The sequence below is a fragment of the Pan troglodytes genome, chromosome 8 (assembly GCF_028858775.2).
Source record: "Pan troglodytes isolate AG18354 chromosome 8, NHGRI_mPanTro3-v2.0_pri, whole genome shotgun sequence".
Taxonomy (NCBI): domain Eukaryota; kingdom Metazoa; phylum Chordata; class Mammalia; order Primates; family Hominidae; genus Pan; species Pan troglodytes.
The window spans coordinates 137,989,451-138,008,308 of NC_072406.2; the positions used below are offsets into that span (position 1 = coordinate 137,989,451).

General features: G+C 43.3%; 2 protein-coding genes across 19 annotated transcripts in view; one reads left to right on the forward strand and one right to left on the reverse strand.

Moving 5' to 3' along the window:
* Positions 1-2,143, reverse strand: part of DHX32 (DEAH-box helicase 32 (putative)) — a 60,137-nt gene extending 57,994 nt beyond the window's left edge. For 2 of the 6 annotated variants that reach the window (XM_016919595.4, XM_054659966.2), the window contains exon 1: positions 1,814-2,131. The gene's annotated coding sequence lies outside the window, so the exon portion shown is untranslated. Of the gene's footprint in view, positions 1-1,458; positions 1,758-1,813 lie in introns of those variants that run through there. The other 4 variants (XM_001138928.6, XM_063782243.1, XM_063782244.1 and 1 more) reach the window with 4 other exon arrangements.
* A 25-nt stretch (positions 2,144-2,168) lies between these two features.
* The window catches only part of FANK1 (fibronectin type III and ankyrin repeat domains 1), a 169,126-nt gene continuing 152,436 nt past the window's right edge, over positions 2,169-18,858 (forward strand). For 7 of the 13 annotated variants that reach the window (XM_054659975.2, XM_054659980.2, XM_016919601.3 and 4 more), the window contains exon 1: positions 2,169-2,251. In XM_054659975.2, coding sequence (XP_054515950.1) covers positions 2,239-2,251 — 13 coding nt within the window. In that variant the 5' untranslated portion in view covers positions 2,169-2,238. Of the gene's footprint in view, positions 2,252-2,377; positions 2,624-13,037; positions 13,084-15,303; positions 15,392-18,858 lie in introns of those variants that run through there. The other 6 variants (XM_063782246.1, XM_063782254.1, XM_063782253.1 and 3 more) reach the window with 4 other exon arrangements.

Sequence of the window (18,858 nt, forward strand, 5' to 3'; positions counted from 1 at the left end):
AGTGCCTTTACGCCTGACTTCCACTCCTAACCAGTCTTCTTTCACAGGTACCCTGTCCCCTAAAATCAAATGTTGCTTTTCACAGTTGCCTTTACTTGTCACCTAAAGTATTTCAATTCAAAATTTCCTCAAAGTCAACTTAACAGCTGCTGATAAAATAATCATTCTATATGATTACAAAGTGTTTCACCAATACATATCCCCATTTTTTCCAAACTTAAAACTTCTTCAGTCCTTATTACTTTAGCATAGAGACCTGCACTGTTGTTTCTTCTTTTTAAAAAAAATACTAATGCTAATCCTTTACTGTTTGAGCAGACTTAATCCTACCTTTTCTTTTGTCAATAAATGCCAGGTGTTTTTTAAATCACTATCTTGTCACTTTTGATTATGATATACTGATCACTCTATTTGTATCTTGAATGAAAAGACCGCTTTGTGATTTTGCTAATGATATGTAAACTAGAACTTGAGAACCACTGGATACAGAAGTACTGCTGATCTTTAGATACTTTCTGTCTAAAAATGAAGCCCCTGTCTCTAAATTTCAGGAACAGGGAGTTAAGGTTCCATGAAGTGTTTACTTTCCACCCTTAATTTATTACCTTAATACTTCAGCTTAAGAATTACGTGTTCTGTATATATCACGCTGCTTGTCAATATCCACACATAAACCTTCTTGTTTTGACAATTAATCTGAAAAAGTCCCCATATAGTCTGAGAGGGGGAAAACCTAATTTGGAAGAATATAATAAATGTCATTTTCCATCACAGAATATATGCTTCTCAAGTTCAATTAACCTCTCAATGATTCCCTAAGAGGAAAGTAATTCTCCTTAGTGTCCTTGTCATCCATGGAGTGGAAATCTTTCTACTGGCAAGATTAGTAATCACTTGCATGACCCCCAAAACGGCTCTTCCTTCCATTTCCCTCAAGTACTGTCTGGAGCAGCGGTTGGAATTAATAGAGGGGCCATAATCTCCAGACCTGAGTACCCAATGAATCCTGCAGCCCCCCACACCCTTAATGCCCCTGCACTTTCTTGCTTATCCTTTTTCTCTCGTCTCCATTTTTCTTTCCTCCTTCTGGTGTTCCGGAACCTATGATACTCTCCTGGTTGTTTGAATTTTTACAACCTACCAGATAATAATCTCTTGTGATCCTCAAAGCTTCCTTAAAGCAAACCCTGAATCACTGTGTTTTAAAACCAGCATGAAAGACTATTGTGTGGGATAATGTTACATTGTTTCACAGCCCTACAAAGTTTGGCCACAAAACGTGTGGGCAGATTCCGTAACTCAACCGGAAACGCGAAGGACTGAAACAAATCAACACACAAAAAACGAAGCCAGCGAGAAAGATCCAACCCGGGCCCCCTGCCTGAAATGGGACACGGGGATGACGGGGCAAAGGCGGGCAAAACTGTGCTCCTGGCTCTCGCGATTCAGGAGACGCACCCGGCTCACTGGGGACGACAGCGACGACGGCGGTGGCTCGCACTGCTCCACGCTTCCCGTCAGGGGGGCTCGAGGGACCGCCCCAGGCCCGGCCCATGCCCGGGCTCGGAGGGAGCCCCTGGTGCGAGGGCTGCCCGCAGGGCTCCGTCCTCCCGATGAGGCGCGGCTCCCGGAGCAGGAGGCGCGGAGGCCGCCCTCGGCGTTCCGGAGTCGGGGCGGGGAACGTCCACGGCCAACTGCGGGCAGGACCCCCAGGCGGCTACAACAGGTGCGCCGGGGCCGCCCACCCGGCTCGGGGCGCGCCCGCCCCTGCGCCGACCCCCGACCCCTTCCGCCGCCGGGGCCCCGCTGTTACCTGCAGCGCCGGCTCCCGATTCCCGGGAGGGCGGCCCAGGGCCGGCGCCTTACCCGCGGGCAGGCCCACTCGCCCGACGGACCCCGCGGGTCGGCGACAGCGGGGGCCGCGGGTCGGCGACGTCGGGGCACAGGTCCTGCGGGGCCGCGGGGGCCGCCAGGGAGGGCGCGACCGCCTGACCGGGCTTCAGGGGCAGTGTCCTCAGCCGGTGACCTGGCCGCTACCCTCGCTCAGTGTCCCCGGCGACGCGCGGGTCCTCACGCGCTCCCTCACTTCCTGCGGCTTTTGGTCCCTCCCGCTCGCCGTCCCTTTAGTTCTGCCCACTCCGCCTCCGGGTTGTCAGGGCAACCGTAGCGACGCCGGCCCCGGCTGAGAGGCGTTGGGAGCCCGGGGGTTCGCCCGCGGAGGCCGGGGAGCAGCCGACCATGGAGCCCCAGAGTAAGGGAGGCCCGGGCTGGAGCTGGGACCGGGGCGGGCGACCGGGCTGGGGCTCCCCGGGAACGAGTGTGGGCGCCCCGCGCGCGACTCCGCAGGTTTCAACGCTCGGACACGGAAATACGGTTTGCGTCTCCTCGCGCTTTTCTCTCTTGGAGAGGGGAGAAGGGGGCTACATCCTGCCAAGTCTGTATGGTTGGGCCGCCGGCGCCCGAGAGTCCGCGCTGGGGGCCGGGAGCGACTGGAGAGCCCCGAGGTATGGGTGGGGGAGGGCGCAGCGACCCCAGCGTGCGTCTTCCTGAAACTTCGCCCAGACGGTTCCATTTACTCCTCCTCCTACTCATGATTTGAGTTTGGTAGTTTGGTTCATTAATTGTAAGTAGCCCATTTTTCTTCTAAAATGTCAGCAATTAAACACGTCCGAGGCTGGGTCTTGTATTTACTAGAGACCCCGTCTTACTCCCCTCCCTCCGCCCCACACCCCTAGTCTGCGACTTGAAGGAGAGAGAGAGAAAAAAAGAGCTTTGTCCAAGTGTATTTGATTCATTTTTAGGGGTTCTACAAGTTAGGACACTCAAAAAATGTTTGTAATCTCTTTTTCTGTTTTCCCATGTTGCTTTCGATGTATGGCAAAAGTTGTGCAGTTTTGAGTTATCAGATCTAACACGAGCTCTAACTATTTTTGTTGTTGTTTTTACCTTTCCAGGGACTTTGTTTCAAGGCCTTTCTTTCTCTGCCCCGCCTAAGCTGTCTTATTGTTCCTTTTGTTCTCAAAATAAGGGGAGTGTTTTGTATGGAGACTTAAAATTTATCTAAAACCTTTATAGAAGGATGCAGTTTGACTCTCAAACCAAGTCGTCTTATCTTGTACAATTTCAGAAATGAAGAACTCAGACCAAATCTATTCTCTGGGGAAAATGTTGGCATTTTTAAAGGTCATTCGTTTTCCACCAAGAAAGTTTCAAATACTTTTCCTTTTAACTCATTTGCTGAGGAGAGAGCTTGCAAGTTGTGACTTATAGTTGCTTGATAGATTTTGTACAGTATTTGTCATTTCCATTTACAGCTCTTTGGATTCTACATTTTTTTAACCTAGTAAAAGAAATTTAGCATACAAGAACGCTAAAATTTTTGTTTTATGTCAAACTGATGGCAGGCTGTGTATATTCCCGCCTTAGAGAAGTGAGTTGAAATATACCTTTTAAAAACAACAACTTGGCCTGGCCCGGTGGCTCACGCCTGTAATCCCAGCACTTTGGGAGGCTGAGGCAGGCGGATCACGAGGTCAGGAGATTGAGACCATCTTGGCCAGCATAGTGAAACCCATCTCTACTAAAATACAAAAAAAAAAAAAAAAAAAAAAAAAAAAAAAAAAGCCAGGCGTGGTGGCGCGTGCCTGGAGTCCTAGCTATTTGGGACGCTGAGGCCGAGGCAGGGGAATCGCTTGAACCCGGGAGGCGGAGGTTGCAGTGAGGCCAGATTGCACCGCTGCACTCCAGCCTGGTGACAGAGAGAGACTCCATCTCGAAAAAACAAAAAAAAGAACTTTATTTCTTCAGATTTATGTTACTGTTTTCATGTGTAAACTATAATTTCAAGTTCTTCAGTGCTGTCTTTATCCATTCATTCATTTATAGTGCCTGTTATGTTGCAGCTCTGTTCTAGGGATTGGGGATTGAACAACGGATCGGACAGTGTTAGTTTTGGTCATCCCAGGAAAACTAAGCAGAGGCTTGCTCAAGAACTCCTGAGGTCTTGGTGGGGTTCGGAGATTGGGGGAAGAGGAGATGGACAAAGGCTCCCAAGAGGAAGTAGTACTGGGTCTGCAGAATGACCCAGCAAAGAATGAGGGCAAGGGATTCCAGGCAGTGGGAATTACTTGTACATAGGCCCTGAGACCTGAGAGCAGCGTAGGTTTGAGGCTCACAGTAGGAAGATTAGTAAAGCTGTAGCTAAGGAGAGGAGGAGGAAAAAACAGGGTTGAAAGGAGGGAGGAGAAATGAGATAAGGCTGGAAAAGTCAACCGGAGCCTGATCAGAAAGGTTCTGTAACCATGTGAGAAATGTATTACTTAGGTGAACTATACATTTATATCTCATGTCATTGGATTTTGAGGTGGAAAATATTTAATTTATACCTGAGGAATGACTGTAAATGTCTTTCTTTCCACATATTCTTAAATTATTTCATCAATTTAATTTTAAATAATTCAATCACCATTTAGCTCAAGTTTTTTTTTTTTTTTTGAGACAGGGTCTTGCTCTGTCACCCAGGCTGGAGTATAGTGGTGCGATCATAGCTCAGTACACCCTCGAACTCTTGGACTCAAGCAATCCTCTCACCTGAGCCTCCTGGCTAGATGTGACTACAGGTGTGTGCCACCATACCCAGCTGATTTATTTATTTAGAGACAGAGTTTCGCTCTTGTTGCCCAAGCTGGAGTGCAATGATGTGATCTTGGCTCACTGCAACCTCCGCCTCCCGGGTTCAAGCAATTCTGCTGCCTCAGCCTCCCAAGTAGCTGGGATTACAGGCATGCGCCACCATGCCTGGCTAATTTTGTATTTTTAGTAGAGATGGGGTTTCTCCATGTTGGTCCGGCTGGTCTTGAACTCCTAACTTCAGGTGATCCTCCCGCCCTGGCCTCCCAAAGTGCTGGGATTACAGGCGTGAGCCACCGTGCCCGGCCCCTAATTTTCTTTTTAATTTTATTTACTTTGAATAGAGCTAAAGTCTGATTTTGTTGCCCAATTTGTTCTCGAACGCCTGGCCTCCAGTGATCCTCCTGCCTCGTCCTCCCAAAGTGCTAAGATTACAGGCGTGAGCCAGCACACCCAGCCTGGAAATTCTTTTACAGTCTAAGAAACAATTTGGATAAATATTTACTACCATTCACAGTTACTAAATATTTAAAAGGACAAGATTAAATGATCTTTGAGGTTTCTTTTAACTTGGAGATTTGTATCCAACCAGATTTCACCTGAGACGGAAGTTATTTCCTACTGTCAGCCATAATGGAAGCACTACAGACGCGGCATCAAGTATTACAGTTAATTACAATTATACTGTCAGCAATATTATGTTAACAGTACATTGTTTATGCCGATATTATCTAACATATTTTAAGCCCTGTTTCTTTTGTTACTGAGAGGTCTAAAATAACATTTTACAAGTGTAGTTGAATATAGCATCAGTAAATTGGTTATGAGGAAGACTCCATAATTGCTTTTAAGGGTTAAACATGTATCTAAGGACAACACCAAAGAACTACTAGAAATAACCCTCAAGTATTTTCCGTTCTGTTTCCACACCTTTAGTTTTCTGTTACTTTTAGGAATGACCTTTGTTAACTAAGTCATTAAAATCCAATAAACATAAACTCTTCAGACCCCACAGCTGGATCATACTCTTGGCAGCAAGCAGAGGAAGGCAGGGGCTACCACTGTTTTACAGAATAATAGTAAGTCAATGATCCAAGAAATGACTTCCCAGGGAAAGGGCAAATTAAATACGTTCACAACCTTGGGCTGTTGAGAGTGGTTTTGGCTCTTGGCTTGCACATTGACGTCTTTAATTATTTTCTTGCTAAACCAACTTCAGTGTTGGAAAGATAGCTCATGTATAAAATAACATGGAAAACGTACATCACTTCCCATTTGTTTTGGGTTTTGTCCTTTTTTTTTCTTTTTTTTGGAAAATAGTTCAATAGTACTATCTCTTCCTTAATTTCTTAATGAGTTTTAATACCAAGGGGCGGCTTTGGGGATCTTTAGCCCAAATCTAAGCAAACATATAATCTGAGTAAAAACTGTGTATATTTATCAAATGCAGCATCAAGAGAAGCCCCCCGGCTCCCACTTGGTGCTGCCTGTTCTGTAAGCTCTTGCTATATATATATATTTTAAAAATCTGGGGTTAGTTTAGGCCCAGCAGGCAGCAGTTTTCTGCTACACGTTTCTTTCTGTTTGTTTGTTTGTTTGTTGTTTGTTTTTTGTTTTTTGAGACGGAGTCTCGCTCTGTTACCCAGGCTGCAGTGTGGTGGCACTAGCTCGGCTCACTGCAACCTCCGCCTCCCAGGTTCCAGCAATTCTCCTGTCTCAGCCTCCCAAGTAGCTGGGATTACAGGTGCACGCCATCATGCCTGGCTAATTTTGTATTTTTATAGATACAGGGTTTCACCATGTTGGTCAGGCTGGTCTCGAACTCCTGATCTCATGTGATCCACCCGCCTCGGCCTCCCAAAGTGCTGGGATTATAGGCGTGTGCCACTGTGCCCAGCCTTTTTCTGCCCCCCCCCCTTTTTTTTTGTAGTTGTTGTTGTTTTTAGAGAGACAGGGTCTTGCTGTGTTGCCCAGGTATGCCTCAAACTCCTGGGTTCAAAGGATCCTCCCCCATTGGCCTCCCGAGTAGCCAGGACTGCCTACTGGGCTCACGCATGTTTTTAAAGAAATGGTAGATAAGAGATCTAAGGTATTCCAGTGACTAAGAAACTGAGGTGAATGACTAAGGGACTGAGACTTCTCTCTCCAAACCTGTTTCTCCACTAGTCTTCCAAGCCTTCCCAGTTACTCCAACCTGAAAATGAGTCATCCTTGGCTCCTCATTACCAACCCTCACCCCACCCTTCTCCATCCACCAGCAGGTCTGTTTATTCCACTTCCAAAATATACCCCAAACGTGCTTCCTCTTCCTCCGTACTCCAAGCTACCATGCCGTGTAAGTTATGATTGTGATTTTTGCATGTCTTCTTCCACTGCTACCTGGAAGCTGGAGTGACCTTTCAAAATATATATCAGATCAGATCATGTCACTCTCCTGCCAAAAGCCCTCCAAAGTCCTTACGGTGATCTAGCTGCCTCTTCAAACTCATCACACATCTGATCTTAGACATATTATGCTTCAAGCACATTGGTCTTCTTGTAGTCCCTCAAACAAGCTTCTTTCAGGACTGTGGCTCTGAACAAGCTTTCCTCTCTGCCAGGGATGCTATTCCCTCCTGCTATGGCAGGTCTGACTCCTAGTCCTTCAATCTTTGCCTAAATTTCACCTTCTCCAGCCCTTCCCTGGCTTCCTAAAGTGGTGGTGCCCCCTCTCTGATGTTATTCTATCTCTGCGCTTTTCTCTTAATAGTAATAATCAGAACTTGTAATTATTTTGTTAATATTTAAAATCTAGCTGGACGTGGTGGCTCATGCCTGTAATCCCAGCATTTTGGGAGGCCAAGGCGGGCAGATCACCTGAGGTCAGGAGTTCGAGACCAGTCTGGCCAACTGGCGAAACCCCGTCTCTACTAAAAATACAAAATTAGCCAGGTGTGGTGTTGCACGCCTGTAATCCTAGCTACTCACGTGGCTGAGGCAGGAGAATTGCTTGAACCTGGGAGGTGGAGGTTGCAGTGAGCCGAGATAGCACCACTGTACTCCAGCCTGGGAGACAAGAGCAATGTGGGGTCGGGGGAGGAGGGAGGGACAGCATTAGGAGATATACCTAATGCTAAATGACGAGTTAATGGGTGCAGCACACCAGCATGGCACATGTATACATATGTAACTAACCTGCACATTGTGCACATGTACCCTAAAACTTAAAGTATAATAATAATTAAAAAAAAAAAATTCTACTTTCTTCACTCGACTGTAGGGTGGTGGAAGAGGTCAGGGGACCTGTCTGCCCTGTTTGCCATCCTGTTCCTAGTGCCTAACATGGAGTAAACCCTAAACATTCATGGAATGGATAGCACTGCTGCTCACAGATAGATGCCTTACCTACTTTCATTTCCTTAAGAGTGTTGTGGTGTACTTAAAAAAAGAAAGCCATTTTATTCTACATTATTCTACAACACAAAGGGCTGTGCTCCAGTGAAATTTGAAGTGCCTCTTGTGGATTGTGCTTTGGGTAAAGTTCATTTAAATCAGGTACTTATAAATGTTAGGTCGATTACAAATATGGTGTCCCATTTTCTTTTCTAACCTAAACGAGATGTTTTAAACGAGTCTCATTCTATCTGGTAAGAATAAGGAAGGAGGCAAGTAATCTTATTTTTTGGACCAAGCGGCCATGAGGTCATAAGACCTAAAAATCTTTACACTCCCAGGCAGCACCTGCTCATTAATTATCTGGGAGACTGGTAAGGATTTAAAAGTAATTTTTTCCTTAAGCCCAGGAATCATTTAAAAAATCTGTATAACATTTTTTTCTCATGTAGTCTTAGCCCCGAAGAATATTAAGTCCATCAATTAGGTTATAATTCAAATCTTATCAAGAAATAAATGCTTATATAAATCAAGATTAAAAAAATGTTTCAAAGCAGTGTCTTTTAAACAGTCATGTTTTAAAATCCCCATCAGAATGGTAAAATTCATTGTGATCCTGACCTCTGATGCCGTCAGCCACAGGAAGGGGCAAAACGACTTGAGGCTTGAAGCCGTGTCTTTCCCGAAGCTCAGGTTCACCAAACATGGTCTCCAGATGGAGTCTGTTCCTCAGAACCTGGGCTTTACTTCTTGATGGGAGAAGGAAGCAGTGTTAAAACTTGTCTATTCTGAACTAGCCAACCAGATTAAAGGAGGGGTTTGTGCATACCAACATCATCCCAGAATGACCTGAATGACTCATTACATGCAGACAGTGGTGCAAACTCATTAACAAGTAAACAACTCACACCAGTGCTCTGTGCTCACAGGGCTGGGGGCGTTCTTGGGTATTTTTCTTAAGGGAGGCTGGAAGAAGGGAGGAGGCATTCCTTTCTCCTAGAGGCAAAGGCCAGTTCCTTTTGCTGTGCCCCAGGCCTTTCCTGGTTGTTAGAAACTCTTCCAGGCCTTTTCTTGGGAAGGTGCTCTCATCCCCACACTCCTGCCTCCTCCCTCCACCTCTTGTGCACTCCCTGAGAGAAACAAAACAACTTAAATCAGCTTATTCAGCTACTTGGGAAGCTGAGGCGGGGGGGACTGCTTGAGCCTAGGAGTTTGGATTCAGCCCGGGCAACATGTCGAGACCCCATCTCTAATTTTTTTTAAAGTTTTTATTTTTTTAATTTAAATAAACGTATTCAGGCTAGTGCACATACTTCGGTTCTCTACTGAAGTAATTCACCCTAAATTGAAACTAGCATTGCTAGTTTAGTGTATTACTCCTCTCTAGGCAGCCTCTCTCTCTCTCTCTCTCTCTCTCTATATTTTTTGTTTGTTTGTTTGTTTGTTTTGTTTTGTTTTTTTGAGACAGAGTTTCACTCTTGTCGCCCAGGCTGGAGTACAGTGGCACAAGCTAGGCTCACTGCAACCTCCACCTCCTGGGTTCAAGCTATTCTCCTGCCTCAGCCTCCCGAGTAGCGGGGACCACACCTGGCTAATTTTTTATTTTTTTGAACTGGAGTCTCACTTTGTTCCCCAGGCTAGTCTTGCCACTATCCTAGTTTTTCTTCTGTATTATTAGACAGGGCCTCAGTGTCCTTGAACTGCAAGGAATTAACTCTGAGCGTAGTATTAGTAAAACCTATCTTCTACTCATGAAAAGTCAATCATTTTTTTAAAAAAAGATTCCACAATTATTATAAGCAGAAACAAATTAAAAGGTTGTATACCTACTGTTTGAAAAACACGACTTACCAAACCAAACATAAGAAGTATGTATACCCCTATATTTATGAAATAAATAGAATGCATAATTTAAAACTTCCTCACAAAAACAATCCCAAGTTCCTGATGGCATCACTGGTGAATTCTTCAATGAAAGGGAAAAAATAACACCAACATTACAGATTTTTTTTTTTTTAATCTTAGGGGCAGGGTCTCACTATGTTGCCCAGGCTGGAGTGCAGTGGCTATTGACAGTCATGTTCCAGTGATCCTCCCACCTCAGCCTCTTGAGTAGCTGGGACTACAGGCTGCAGAAACTTTTAAGAGAACAAAAATAAAGGGAACTCCTGAGCTCAAGCACTTCTTGCATCTCGGCCTCCCAAAGTGCTGGGATTACAGGCATGAACCACTGCACCCCGCTTAGTGTGCTGTTTTTAAAAATGACTTTTGGGCTTGTGTTCATGTGACTGATGAGCCTGTAGTTTTACTTTTTGTAATTTTTTAGACTACTTTTGGTATCAAGTTTATTGTAATCTCAAAAAATGAGCATGGCTCTGTTCCCTTTATTTTTGTTCTCTTAAAAGTTTCTGGCCTGGCGCGGTGGCTCACGCCTGTAATCCCAGCCCTTTGGGAGGCTGAGGCGGGTGGATCACGAGGTCAGGAGATCGAGACCATCCTGGCTAACAGGGTGAAACCCCGTCTCTGCTAAAAATACAACCAAAAAAAATTAGCCGGGCGTGGTGGCGGGTGCCTGTAGTCCCAGCTACCAGGGAGGCTGAGACAGGAGAATGGTGTGAACCCGGGAGGCGGACCTTGCAGTGAGCTGAAACTGCGCCACTGCACTCCAGCCCGGGTGACAGAGCGAGACTCTGTCCCAAAAAAAAAAAAAAAAAAAAAAAAGTTTCTGTAGCCTGTAGTCCCAGCTACTCTGGAGGCTGAGGTGGGAGGATCACTGGAACGTGACTGTGAATAGCCACTGCACTCCAGCCTCGGCAACATAGTGAGACTCTGTCACTAAGATTAAAAAAAAAAAAAATCTGTCCCTAAATTTAAAAAAGAAATTCTGTAGTGTTGGTGTTACTTTTCCCTTTCATTGAAGAATTCACCAGTGAAGCCATCAGGAACTGGGAATTGTTTTTGTGGGAAAGTTTTAAATTACGGATTCTACCTATTACTAGACATAGGAGTTTACATACTTTTTCTGTTTGGCTTTGGTAAGTTGTGTTTTTCAAACAGCAGGTGTAGGTGTACAACCTTTCAATTTGTTTCTGCCTCTAATAATTCTGGAATCTTTAAAAAATGACTTTTCATGATGAATAGAACATAAGTTTTACTAATGCTATAATCAGTATAAATTCCTTGCAGATCAAGGACAGTGAGGCCATGTCTAATAATCCAGAGGCAGAACTTGGATTTGGGAGATAACTCCCGCCTCTTGCACTCTCTGTGACAAGTCTAGTTTCGATATCAAGCTTATCTTAATCTCAAAAAATGAGCTTGGCTCTGTTCCCTCTATTTTCTCTTAAAAGTTTCTGCAGCCTGTAGTCCCAGCTACTCAGGAGGGTGAGGTGGGAGGATCACTTGAGGCCAGGAGTTCAAGGCTGTTTACTGAAACAATCAGGAATGAGCATTCCCAAGAGAATACAATTACAAAAGTAAAATCACCTAGAGCTTTGGGGCTGCTTAAAAAGCCCAGAAAGAAGTGCCAAGTGAGAAAATCATCAAATTCAGTGGAAAAACTCACTTGAGGGTATCATGGTCAGCTGGGTTTCCACCCCTTTGATGCACTTCAAATCCTGTGTATCCCACAAAGACTTGCTCCTTTCTAAAGGCTATGGTTCACGTTCAACAGAATAGCAGCAACTGCCATAAGCCTGAGGGCTGGCTAGTCTTTAATATTCTGCCCTATTCAAAGAAATGAGTCTTTCCCTCATTCGTAAAGATCTCCCAGGTCCGTTACAAAAAAAGAAGGAGCAGCTAGGTGCAGTGGCTCATGCCTGTAATCCCAGCTCTTTGAGAGGCCAAGGTGGGCAGATCATCTGAGGTCAGGAGTTTGAGACCACCCTGGCCAACATGGTGAAACCCCATCTCTATTAAAACTACAAAAATCAGCTGGGCATGGTGGTGTGTGCCTGTAATCCCAGCTACTAGGGAGGCTGAGGCAGGAGAATTGCTTGAACCTGGGAAGTGGAGGTTACAGTGAGCCAAGGTCACGCCGCTGCATTCCAGCCTTGGGGACAGAGCAAGACTCTGTCTCAAAAAAAAAAAAAAAAAAAAATTCTTACCTCCTAGAAGTGTTTTACTAGTGTTGGTTTCTATTTGACATTTAACACTTCCCCAGGCCAATGCATTAGCAGTTAGCTCCTTACTGAATATTATCTGTAGCAAACAGTAGCTGACTCCTAGCTCTCTTCAGTGAACTTGAATTTAAATTTATAGAATTCTCATGACTTCTATTTCATCTTGAACCTAGAGATTGCTTCCTTTTCCTACTGATTTACCTTTCAATTACATGTAGACTGAACCAGTCCCAGCCGTCTTTAGTTGGTCTCTATTCAAACATTGTACTTTTGTTTCTTGATTACATCTTCAATTATTTTAGTTATTTCTGAGATTCTCCCCTGCAATTTCTCCAGTTATCTAGAGAAGAGTGTGGCAAGGTACAAAGAGTGCCTGAATAACATTATGAAGGCTGTGAGACTTCAAATAAATGAGTAGCCTCTCTGAGCCTCAGTTTTCTCCTCTGTAAACCAGGAATAATTTTTACTGAACCAGGGTTGTTCTAAGGATTAGTGAAATGTATGTAAAGCCTTTAGCATTTAATAGGTGATCAAATGGTAGGTGATCAAATGGTAAGTGATGCTTATAAAATGTTTTTATCATGGTAAAATATACAAAGCATAAAACTTACAAGCCTTTTAATCTAAATTGTCTTATTGTGATAGGCTTGCTTATAGTAAAACAAACTCTTATCTTTTTAGTATCTGTAGGATCTATAGTGATAACTCTTCACTCCTTATATTCTAACTTGTGCCTAATTAGTTAGGCACAACTCTTACTAATTAGTTATCTATTGCTGCCTAAGAAACTACCTGAAACTTAATGTCTTCAAACAACAACAAGTATTTATTATCTGTGATAGGCAGACTTCTAAGATGTTTCCCATGATCTCAATGTCCTGGTGTTGTACTCTGTATGATCTCTTCCTTTTTTAGTGTGGATGGGATCACTGCTCAACCTTTTGGATGAAATCGAGTGAGCGTGAGTAGGATCTGTGACTTGTTTCTAACTGACATAATATTGCAAATGTGATGGGTTGTTACTCCTGGGATGTGTGTGTGTGTGTGTGTGTGTGTGTGTGTGTGTGTGCACAGAAGAAAGGAGAGGGAAGAGGAGAGGAGGAGGAGAGAGACATACATTAGGATATGAGATAGACATATTGCTAGCATGCATGCAAGATTCTCCTTGCTGATTTGAGGAAGTGTGTGACCATATTGAGGAAGCCCAACAGCAGGTGGTGTCTAGGACCTGAGGGTGGCCTCCAGCCAATACCCAATAAAAAACATAGCTACACAATCATACAGACATAAGGAAATGAATTTTGTCAACAACCTGAGTGAGCTTGAACCCAGCTCAGCTGACACCTTGCCTGCAACCTTGTGAGACCCTATGCAGTGAACCCAGTTGAGCTGTGCACAAATTCCTGACCCACAGAAAAAACGAGAGAATAAATACTTTTTTTCTCCCTTTTTTTTTTTTTTTTTTTTGAGACTAGAGTTTCACTCTTGTTGCCCAGGCTGGAGTGCAGTGGTGCGCTCTCGGCTCACCACAACCTCTGCCTCCCGGGTTCAAGCAATTCTCCTGCCTCAGCCTCCCAGGTAGCTGAGATTATAGGCATGCGCCACCACACCCAGCTAATTTTGTATTTTTAGTAGAGATAAGGTTTCTGCATGTTGGTCAGGCTGGTCTCGAACTCCTCACCTCAGGTGATCTGTCTGCCTCGGCCTCCCAAAGGGCTGGGATTACAGGTGTGAGCCACTGTGCCTGGCCTTTTCTCATATGTTTATAGCAGCACAATCTGCAACTGAAAAAATATGGAATCAGTTCAAATGCCCATCAGTGAACGAATGGATAAAGAAAATGTGGTATATATGTACCATGGAATACTACTCAGCCATAAAAAGGAACAAAATAATGGCATTTGCAGCAATCTGGATGGAATTGGAGACTTGTTCTACGTGAAGTAACTCAGGAATGGAAAACCAAATATCATATGTTCTCACTCATAGGTGGGAGCAAAGCTATGAAGATGCAAAGGCATAAGAATGATACAATTGACTCTGGGGACCCAGGGGAAAGGGTGGGAGGGGGATGAGGGAGAAAAGACTATACATTGGGTACAGTGTACCCTGCTCGAGTGATGGGTGCACTAAAATCTCAGAAATCACCATTAAGAACTTACTCATGTAACCAAACACCATCTGTTCCCCAAAAACCTATTGAAATAAAAAATAAATTTTAAAAAAAGGAAGTAAAAAAACCACTTAAAAAAGAATAAACATGTATTTTCTTAAATGAAATCCTGACCCACAGAAACTGTATAAGAGAAAATATACTAGACAATATATGTATATTTCCTGAGATGTTCATTTGTTATACAACAATAGCAAACTAATATAGAGCTTCTGTGGGTCCTGATTTGAGAAATGCTTTAGCTGGGTGGTTCTGTCTTGGTCAATGTGTTGATTAGGCCTGCAGTCATCCAAAGGCTTGACTGAGGCTAGGGCATCCAATTTCAAGGTGGCTCACTTAACATGGCTAGCAAGTCAATGCTGTCTGTTAGCAGGAGACCTCTGTAATGTAATGCATTAACTTCTGTAGGGTTGCTTGAATGTCCTTGCAGTATGGTAGCTACTTTCACCCAGGGTGAGCAAGGTGGAAGCTGCCATGTGTTTTATAATCTAGCCTAGGAAATTTGAACTATCTTTTTGATAACACAGGTCAGCCATATTTAATATGAGAGAGAACTGCACAAGGCATGGATAGCGGAAGTGAAAATCACTGGGGGCCATCTTGGAGGCTGGCTGCCACAGAGATTAGCAACTGGAATACTGTTTTCAAAGAAACAGCTTTGGCTTTTTATATTTTCTCTATTATGTCTTTGTTTTTTTTTTCATTGATTTCACTTTTATCCTTATGATTTCCATCATTTTAATTTCATTTGGCTTAATTTGCTGCTATTTTTGAGATGGATGCTTAGATCAGTGGGGTTTTTTTCTTTTTCTTTTTTTCTTTTGAGACAGGGTCTTACTGTGTCACTTAGGCTATAGTGCAGTGATGAATCATAGCTCATAGCAGCCTTAAATTACTGAGCTCAAGTGATCCAATCCTCCCTCCTCAGCCCTCCAAGTAGCTGGGACGACAGGTGTGCGTCACCATGACCAATTAACTTTTTTTTTTTTTTTTTTTTTGCTGTGACAGGTCTCACTATGTTTCCTGGGCTGGTATTGAAGTTCTGGCCTCAAGCAAACCTCCTGCCTTGGCCTTCCAAAATGTTGGGATTGTACATGTGAGCCACCACACCTATCATATCATTGTTTTTCAGTACTTTGTTTTGTTTTCAAATACATGTGTTTACGATTATAGATTTCCCCCACCCCAGATTTAGTCACATCCCACAAGTTTTCTACTTTCGTAAAATTGTATTGAAGTATAATATACCTGAGAGAAAGTGTGCCATCTTAAATGTACAGGTGGATGAATTATCACAATGTAAATAAATCTCTGTAACTAGCACCAAGATAAAAAAAAAACTACTAGTTATTTAAACCTAGGTTTGATAATATTACCAATTACTTTAAAGTTCATGTCTGATAATTCTAATACCTGAAGCACTTTTGGGTTTGTTTCTTTTTTCTGTTTTTTATTTTGTTCATAGTTTTCAGTCACTTGATCATATATCCTGGCATTCCTGGTAACATATACATACTTCTCATTTTTAAAAATTGTACAGCTCTGGCATAAAGAGTCCTACAATGGGTACTTATCCCCCATCTATAACTTTTTTTACACTTTGTTTTCTTTTTACTCTTTCTAGACTTTATTATTTTACTTTTTGGATAAGTAATATAGTTACAAGTTTCAAAGATAAAAAATTATGAAAGAGTGTTAGTGAAAAGTCTCATTCTTGCAATGCCACCACCCTCTTCCTGTCCTACAGGTAACCACCATGATTAATTTCTGGTATATCATTCCAGAGATAGTTTAAACCTTATATATAGAAGCAAATTATGTATACTGCATTCCTTTGTCTGTTCTGTACTTTGCTTTTTTCACCTGACATTATATTTTGGTGAGTTTTCTGTTTAGCACATAATACATTTTCTCGTATTTTAAACAACTGTATTCTGTTGTATGAATTTATCATAATTTATTGAATCAGTCCACTGCTGATGGACATCCAGTTTGTTTCCAGACGTTTGCTATTGTGATAGGCTGAATAAAAGATGTCCACAGGCCGGGTGCGGTGGCTCATGCCTGTAATCCCAGCACTTTGGGAGGCCGAGGCGGGCGGATCATGAGGTTAGGAGATTGAGACCATCCTGGCTAACACAGTGAAACCCCGTCTCTACTAAAAACACAAAAAATTAGCCGGGTGTGGTGGCATGTGCCTGTAGTCCCAGTTACTTGGGAGGCTGAGGCAGGAGAATTACTTGAACCCAGGAGGCAGAGGTTGTAGTGAACCGAGATTGCACCACTGCACTCCGGCCTGGGCGACACAGTGAGACTCCGTCTTTCCAAAAAAAAAAAAGATGTCCACATTCAAATCCCTGAATCTAGGAATATATTACTTTACATAGCCAAAGGGGCCTTGGGAGTAAGGATTGTGAGATGGGCAGAGGAGTGTGTATCATCCAGGTGGGCACAATGGAATCAATCACAAGCGTCCTTATAAGCGGGAAGAAGAAGCGTCAGACTCAGGCGATACGAAGATGGAAGTGGTGGTTGCAGTGATACACGATCATAGAGCCAAGGTGTGTGGAAAGCCGTCAGCAGAAGGAAGAGGCATGGAAACGGACTCTCCCCTAGAGCCTCCAGAAGGAACCAGCCTTTGATTTTAGCTCCGCAAGACGCGTTTTGGACTTCTGACCTCCGGGCTCATAATAAGATAAGTTTCTGTTGTTTTAAGCTGCTACATTTGTGGTAACTAACTATAGCAGCAATAGGAAACTTGGAAGAGCTGTTTTTACAATTATAAGCAAAGCTGCAAGAAACAATGTGTATCTGACATTTTGCATTTGGGCAAGTATATCTGCAGAATGAATGTCTAGATGTGGACTAGGTAGTTAGTGTTGATAATTGTTAAATCACTCTCCTCTAGTATACCAGTTTATACTTCTAGTAGCAATATGAGTGAATGCCTCTTTCCCACAGCCTCCTCAACTCAATGTGTTATCAAACTTAGAATTTTTACTGTTCTGCTAGTAAAAAGCCCTAATTTCTTTGGATAACTTACTAATTATTGAGTCTTCCTCATCTGCACAACATGGTTAGAAGCTCCTTCAGAGTTACGCCTGGGTCCTTATTTCTATTTTTTTCTCCACTGCATACCTTTGTGTCCTTCCTGTTAACCTTATATAGGGCGGGCTCCCTGCACAGAAGGAGGAGATGATATACTCAACGGCATCTGTGCGTGATAGTTAGAGGGGAAAAAATGCGATGTAGAATCCATTCTATCCATCTATCAAGTTCCATTTAGGAAAACAAAATGTTAGAACTAAAATATCCTAATCACAATAATTGACTAGTGAAGACTGAAGAAGTGGTTGCCTAGCAATGCCCTGATCGTCTTTGATGTTGACTGGTTGACATAAGGCGGGATCAACAAACACACAGCACGTGTGTGGCCCTGGCAGCTGATTCAGATCCTTCCCACTAAGGTCAACATTACCCAGGCTCTTGGAGGCAGCCACTCCTCATCGATTATTTGCACATGAGATAAACCTGTTTGTTTTACCATATTGAAGGACTAACAGAATCACAAACTGTAACTCAGGTGCTTTTCCAGTGAAGAGTGAAATAGGAAAGAACGAAAATAACATGTATCTACCCCCCTCCTCCTCTTCCTTTAGCTTGGGGATCATCATTACCTCCATTTCTCCATTTTATTTTTGTTTCCTTTTTATTGGCACCACCAAAGTGTGTGTGTGTGTGTGTGTGTTTGAGATTAAAACTTTAGGGAAAGACACAGCTCTCTTAAAAATGTCAGCAACTTCAATTCATTGCTTTTTAAATATCCTGGTTAATAATTTACACCCTTGGTTAAAATATTCAATCATCTACTTAATATATAGTGCTTACCTTTGTTTTTATTTTATTTTTTGAGACATAGTCTTGCTTGCTCTGTTGTCCAGGCTGGAGTGCAGTGGCCCAGTCTTGGCTCACTGCAACCTCCACCTCCTGAGTTCAAGCAATTCTCATGCCTCAGCCTCCCGAGTAGCTGGGATTACAGGTGCCCACCACCATGCCCAGCTAATTGTGTTTTTAGTGGAGACGGGCTTTCACCGTGTTGGCCAGGCAAGTCTCAAACTCCTGACCTCAAGTGGCCCGCCCGTCTCGGCCTCCCAAAGTGTTGGGATTACAGGCGTAAGCCATCGTGTCCAGCCTATTGCTTAGCTTTAATGTGAATCAGTGTTAGCATATACATTCAGAATTCTTTAAACTTCAAAGAAACCACAAAATTATGTATCATGGAAATACAAATCAGAACAAAAATCTATTGACTGTGAGCCCACAAAACATAATTTTTGTTTCCTGAAAACAGAAAAGTATGCAAATGGATGAGGCCTTTTAAGGGAATCTTGTGGCTTCTCAGTCCTTGCTGTTCTGAATTGGTGATTATCAACAGAAATGCCCAACAGGTGATTCTAAAGATACTGGTAATTCTCCACCCTTATCTGATTGCACCTACATTTTGCTTGTTGCTCATTCTGCATGACACCTAAACGCTGCATGACACCCAAACTCATTCTGCAT